This window comes from Cervus elaphus, chromosome 24 (genome assembly GCF_910594005.1).
Source record: "Cervus elaphus chromosome 24, mCerEla1.1, whole genome shotgun sequence".
In the NCBI taxonomy this organism is placed as follows: domain Eukaryota; kingdom Metazoa; phylum Chordata; class Mammalia; order Artiodactyla; family Cervidae; genus Cervus; species Cervus elaphus.
Genome location: NC_057838.1, coordinates 65,296,552 through 65,302,551, shown reverse-complemented (window position 1 = coordinate 65,302,551; position 6,000 = coordinate 65,296,552). Strand labels below are relative to the sequence as shown.

At 50.8% G+C, this 6,000-nt stretch overlaps 1 protein-coding gene across 1 annotated transcript in view; it reads left to right on the top strand.

Moving 5' to 3' along the window:
* The first annotated feature begins 258 nt into the window (after window positions 1-258).
* Window positions 259-6,000, top strand: part of SEC13 (SEC13 homolog, nuclear pore and COPII coat complex component) — a 43,296-nt gene continuing 37,554 nt past the window's right edge. Inside the window, exons 1-3 of the mRNA XM_043886180.1 lie at window positions 259-388; window positions 3,138-3,182; window positions 5,393-5,508. Of these exons, the coding sequence (XP_043742115.1) occupies window positions 386-388; window positions 3,138-3,182; window positions 5,393-5,508 (164 nt within the window). The 5' untranslated portion in view covers window positions 259-385. The remainder of the gene's footprint in view (window positions 389-3,137; window positions 3,183-5,392; window positions 5,509-6,000) is intronic.

Sequence of the window (6,000 nt, the reverse complement as noted above, 5' to 3'; positions counted from 1 at the left end):
TCCTAAAATGTTCATCGTAAGGCCCGTTGTACCCAGAAACGCGGAGACGTTCCTTAGGAGTCCCTTTTTTTCCTGTGTGGATCTCAGGAAAAGGGAAGGGTTTGGTCGCGAGGGAAGACGGGCTAAAGCTTCAGATTAGAAGGCCCGAGTCTGGGTCGCCATGGAAACGAGAGTCCCACCCCGTTTTGGTCTCGCGGTCTACGCACGGAGAAGGGGAGGGGCCGTGGCCCTCAGGAGAGGACGGAACGTTTGTGCGAGCGGAGCTCGCTGCTGCCCGGAGGCTCCGGCGTCCGGACCCGACGGGCTTTCAGCCCGACGCCGGAAGTGAGCTGTTCTGAGGCGACGCCGGGTCCTGCCACGTCTGAGTACTGAAGCCGCTACAACCATGGTGAGTGTTGGGGTCGGGGTCGCGGCCCTCCCGGGTCCTCGCCGCGCTGAAGTTCGAGCCCCATTCTGGGGCCGTACAGTTCTCCCGCACCGCTTCGGGTTTGAGGTGGGGTGGCTCTAGGCGGGTGGTCAGAGGGAGGCCGCGAAACCTCTCAGAACTCTGCGGACAGACGAGCCGCCGCGTCTCCTGCTCCTTCCTTTTCTTCTCCCGCAACAAGTGAGAATAAAATCCCAAACACCGTAGAAGCCGCTATATTCTGAGCCCTAACAGGTTCCAAGCACTGTTCCTAATCTCAGCCTGCCCACAGCCCCGTGAAGTCGATTCTGTTAAGCCAGTGTTCTCGGGGAAATGTCTGTGCCTAGGTTTTTGAGGAAAGCTGGGTGAGCCCACACGTCAGAACGCTGGGTTTGCTCCTTGCTCTGCAGGAGACTGGGTTGTAAGTTTCTTGGGGTTTTTTCTTGGCCTTTTAAGGTACTAAGTAGAGTTGGAGTCGCTTATGCCGTGACATTCAGCTTTTTTTAAAAAATGAGGTTTTAAATCAGTAGTTCTGAAGAGTGAATTGTTTTGAGGGCTGTCTTTTACTACCCAGTGAAGACCAGACAACTTGAGGTGCTCGGGAGGATGAACATTTTTTTTTTTTTTTAATAGCTTAAAAAAAAAAAAGGACCAGGCACTTATTCATCAGTCCTGGTTGGTGAGTGAGAGTGGTTCAAAATAAATGCTGGTAATCTTCAAGGTCCTCTGATGAACTAGTATGAAACTACCAGTAAATTTTCTTTTTTCATCTACTTAGCGTTGGGCCATTAACTTAGGCAATTGAATGTAACAGCTAGATAGGCAGCCTAGTGGGGTGGAAAGCTTTGTGGGCTAGAAATTATTAATAGCAGGTGGGGGCTCTTCTCCCAGCACCACCTTTGACTAGCCCTGGAGCAGCTGTTTCCTCTTCTCTGGGCTTCATCTCCTTAGTCGGCTAGCTGTGAACTCTACCCTTCAGCTTTCCTAGTGCACACCTGAAAGCACTTTATAACCCGGGCAGCTTGGCGCAGGTAGGAGATGCTTCCCTTTATCTTCCTTTCTTGCCTTTGCAGATCTTGGGGGCCTGCTTTCTAGGGCGTCTAGACTTTGATGAGAGAATTTGTGTTTACTTGATGTTCCCCTTTTGCACTGCTTTGCAGCCATCCTCTTCCAGTGTCCTCCTTTCTGAAAAGTCAGGTCAGGTTTTAAACCTGCAGGACTAGTGCTGGGAAAAGATGAAATGGGGGAGATGGTAAGAAGTATCACTTCTAGGAGAAGGAAATGGCAACCCACTCCAGTACTCTTGCCCGGAAAATCCCAGGGACAGGGAGCCTGGTGGGCTGCCGTCCATGGGGTCGCACAGAGTCAGACACGACTGATGTGACTTGGCAGCAGCAGCAGCAGCAATCTAAATGAATGCTAATACTTGTATGAAAATGAGCGAGTACAGAAAACATGGTCATAGGTACTGCTAATAAAACTGCCCTGAATTTTCATAAGAGAAAAAAAAAAAAAAAGAAGTATCACTTCTAGTCTGAAACCTCCTTTTCAGTCTCTTTTCTATCCCAAGAGTTTTGAGAGACTAGTGGTGGAACATAGTCAAATTGTCCATTTTTGTTCATTGACTTATTCATTTAGCAGATAGACACTGAGTTCCTTCTGGTTGCAAAACACTGTGCTGGGTGATTTGAGAGGATTCAGAACTGTCACTGACACCAACCCTGGCTCTAGGGAGCTTGCTTTCTAGTTGGGAGAAGGAAGCATCTAGACATTCAGTGTTGACTTTCAAAAGAGTTTGGCCAGTTCGGAAATCTGGGAATCCAAGACCCGGTGTTGGGGGGCGGGGTGTGGTCATATTTTGAGCTGAACCTCAGAGAATGGATATGAAGGTGATGACCATGGTAACTGTACTCCAGCCCTGCGAACAGGACTCTGTCACAGGTGGTGGACCAGGGAGAAGCCTCAAGAGAATCAATTGAATCAATTAATCAAAGTCTTCAGGTGAAAATCCTGTTATGCAAGAAACTGCCTGGAACATCAGAGGCTCTGTCCTCTGATGCTCCATAGTCCAGCTGTAGCTCCCTTGGAGTCCCTCTTCACCCTCAGGCATAGCCAGGACCTCCCATGCCACCATCCCCAATCTTTGCTCATGTTATTCCCTCTGCGTGGACTGTACTTTTTTCCCCATGTGTTAGTCACTCAAGTCTTGCCCAACTCTTTGCAACCCTATGGACTGTAGGCTGTAAGCTTCTCTGTCCATGGAATTCTCCAGGCTAGAGTACTGGAGTGGGTTGCCATGCCCTTCTCCAGAGTATCTTCCCTGGTCCAGGGATCGAACCTGAGTCTCCCACATTGCAGGCAGATTCTTTACCATCTGAGCTACCAGGGAAGCCACCTGCCAAATTCCTCCTCATCGGAGCCCCAGTTTTTGTCCACCACCCCCAGCCCCTCAGACTGCTATTGCACATCCTAACCCCATGAAAATATTCATTCTGCCTTGTTGGGGTTGCTTCCCTAGAGGCTTTCTCTGGGGCAAGAAGTACCTCTCTTCTGTGTCTGAGTCTCCAGTCCCTGGCACAGTGCTTGGTGCAGCGAAGGCACTTAGAGTGAATGTTTTCTGAATGAATGAATGATCAGATGCTGTCAAGAACTTTAAAAGTGATCGGTGGATTTAACGAGATGATTGCATTCTAACTACCATCAGTTCATTTACCAACAATATCTTTGGTTTTAGGTGTCAGTAATTAACACTGTGGACACTTCCCATGAGGACATGATTGTAAGTATTCCTTTAGCCCTTCCTCACATGCTGAGGACATGGGCATCTCTGTTGATGATTTTTGAATACAGTGTGGCCTTGCAGCCTTTGCCAGTCAGGCTGTAACCTCAGGGGTATGGTCAGTCTCCAAGCAGGCCCTCTGAGTTGACAGGGCTGTGACAGTCTGGTCACTCTGTGTCAGGAGAAACCAAGAAACAGTTTGTAGCTCAGGGTACTTAGTCTCCTGGCCAAAAAAGTAACTGGCTCTGGGATGGGATGAAAGTGGGTGCACAGGTTTGAAATAGTCTTCCCAGCTATCTTCCTCCTGCTGTCACTTGGCCCCATTGAAAAGGGGATTAAAGAAGAAAAAATAAGGACTTCTCTCATGGTCCAGTGGTTAAGACTATGCTTCCAATGCAGGGGGCACAGGTTTGACCCCTAGTTGGGAAAGTTCTGCCTGCTGCGTGATGTGACCAAAAAAAAAAGAAGGAAAGAAATAGGAAGATGACTCAATACAAAGGCAGAGCCGGGTAAGACCACCACAGACGGCGGGTCAGATGGTGTCCTTTGAACCAGAAGTCATTAACTCAGGGTGTGTCCTGAGAGGTGAACACTTGGCTTATGTAAGAGGACAGGGCTGTGGGAGAAGGTCCAGAGGTTAAAGTCTCCAGCAAAGATACAGACTGCTTCATGCAGGGCAAGTAGTCCAGGAAGCCTTGAACAAGACCCGAGTCAGTCAGCCTACAGCATTTCATCCCAGGCGTCCTGCCCTCACAGCCTCCCTCTAGCTGTTGCTTTTGGGCTTCTGAGGGGATTCCTGGATGTAGTCGTCCTTGGAGGCAGTGTGGCACCTGGGTAAGACCATCCAATGTGAGGTCCCTAGTCAATCTTAACTTTAAGACAGTCCAATCTGAGGTCCTTCATCAATCTGCTAACTTTTCTGAGCCAGCCTTGATTTCCTCGTAGCTGAGATGGGAAATGCCATGGGTGTGTCCCCTCTCTGGGCGGGTTCATCTTGGGGAACAGATGAGACAGGGTAGCAATGGGGAACATCTGCATGCTCTTGGCACATCACACCCCCTGCTGAATGCTGCTCCTTCAGTGTCTCATTTAACCTTCATGAAGTTGAGGCCATTGTTAGCTCCATTTAAAGACAAGGAAACTAAGGTTCCAGGGCATTAGGACATTTTCCCAAGGTTGCACAGCAGATAACCTGAGATAGGATTGAAGTCTCGGTTCTGTGCCCTGCTTCCTCCCAAAGTGTTTGACAGCACTCTGCAGGAACAGTGCTTGAGAAGTACAGTTACAGAAAAGATCTGTGTGAGCACTTCCCTGCCTGCCTTCCAGGAAGCCAAGACCTGGAGTGGTGGAGAAGGTTGACTTCCCAAGAAGAATCAGGATGTCTTCCTTGGGTATGGACTTGAGGAAGAAATGTCTAAGCAGACAGAATAATTGCTTACTTTTGAAAGGATGTAATTGCTCCTGATGACCACAGTGTGACAGCTGATAGTTCCTGAAACCCCAAAGGTAGAATAATGAAGTTAAGTCATCTGTTGGAATAGCAGGGCGAGCAAACACGAGGGCCAGTAAGTTCAGTGAGGCAGCAGGCAGATGGGCTCAGAGGAGCCATTGCCCAGATGGACAAGGAGCTGTGGGCAGGGCCCAGCCCTGGAGGGCAGCCTCGATGAAGTCGGTTCATCAGTGGTGGGACCAGCAACGTTGAAGTGCTGGGTGGAGAGTTCGGGGTCCTGGGCACACTGCTTGGGGAAAAGGTCAGATAGAAACCCAGGAACAAAGGCCCACAGAGGATCCAGGGCCATGAGTGGAGGAAGGAGCCCAAATGTCAGAATGGAACCCTGTGTCCCAGCCAGACGTGCATTGTGGAGGACCTGACTGGGTCCTGCCGTAGTCAGAGGCCTGCTTCTCTAAGTCGGCTTTAGCCCCGGGTTCTGGCACTGCGCTGAACCTCCCTGGTGGCATATGGAGCCTCAAGATAGCGGGGTGGGAGGAAGGAGAGAGAAGCCGCACGAGCTCCTTTCCTCCCATACCCCCCTGCCAATCGGGATTGGAAGGACTTCCCCGTGCTGTGAGGGGTGGGTGTGGTGTCTCCTGTCCCTTTCAGAAGGAAGTTTCCTGTGAGAGAAGTGAGAATGTTACCAAGCTAGCTTCCTGCCTGGTAGTGATGATTCTCTGAGGTTCAGTTAATCTCAGGCCCTGTCCTCCCACTGCAGCACGATGCCCAGATGGACTACTACGGCACCCGCCTGGCAACCTGCTCATCAGACAGGTCCGTCAAGATCTTCGACGTGCGCAACGGGGGGCAGATCCTTGTCGCCGACCTCAGGGGGTAAGCGCCCCTGGCCCTGGACAAAGCCTCAGAGAGCTTTTGGGTTTCTCAGATGTGGCAGGAAGAGCAGAGCAGCCCCTGGTGTGGTTAGCAGAGAGGATACCTGGTCCCGGCCAGCTGACTGCCTCAGCAGGTGTCCCGGGCTAATGGGGCCAGGAGCCAGTCTCACCTCTGCTGCCCAGACGCCCACAGACAGCCCTGGGGTGAGAGTCAGGTTACCCCTCCGTCTTCACCCGCTCACCCCCGACACAGGCTGGGGCAGCCTCCACCCGGGCAGTGCCTGTCAAGTCTTTGGTGGCTACTGCTGTGTTCAAAAGTGGCGAACTACCTTTTCCTTTCCTTTTTAAACACGTTCAGCACACATGATCTATAGTGACTCAGGATATAAGAGTAATTACGTGGATCCCACAGTTGGGCCTCTTTGCACCGGCAGGTACTCAGTGAATATTTACGGATGTTTGGTTTGCCCTTCTCCCTGTGGAGATTCTTGAG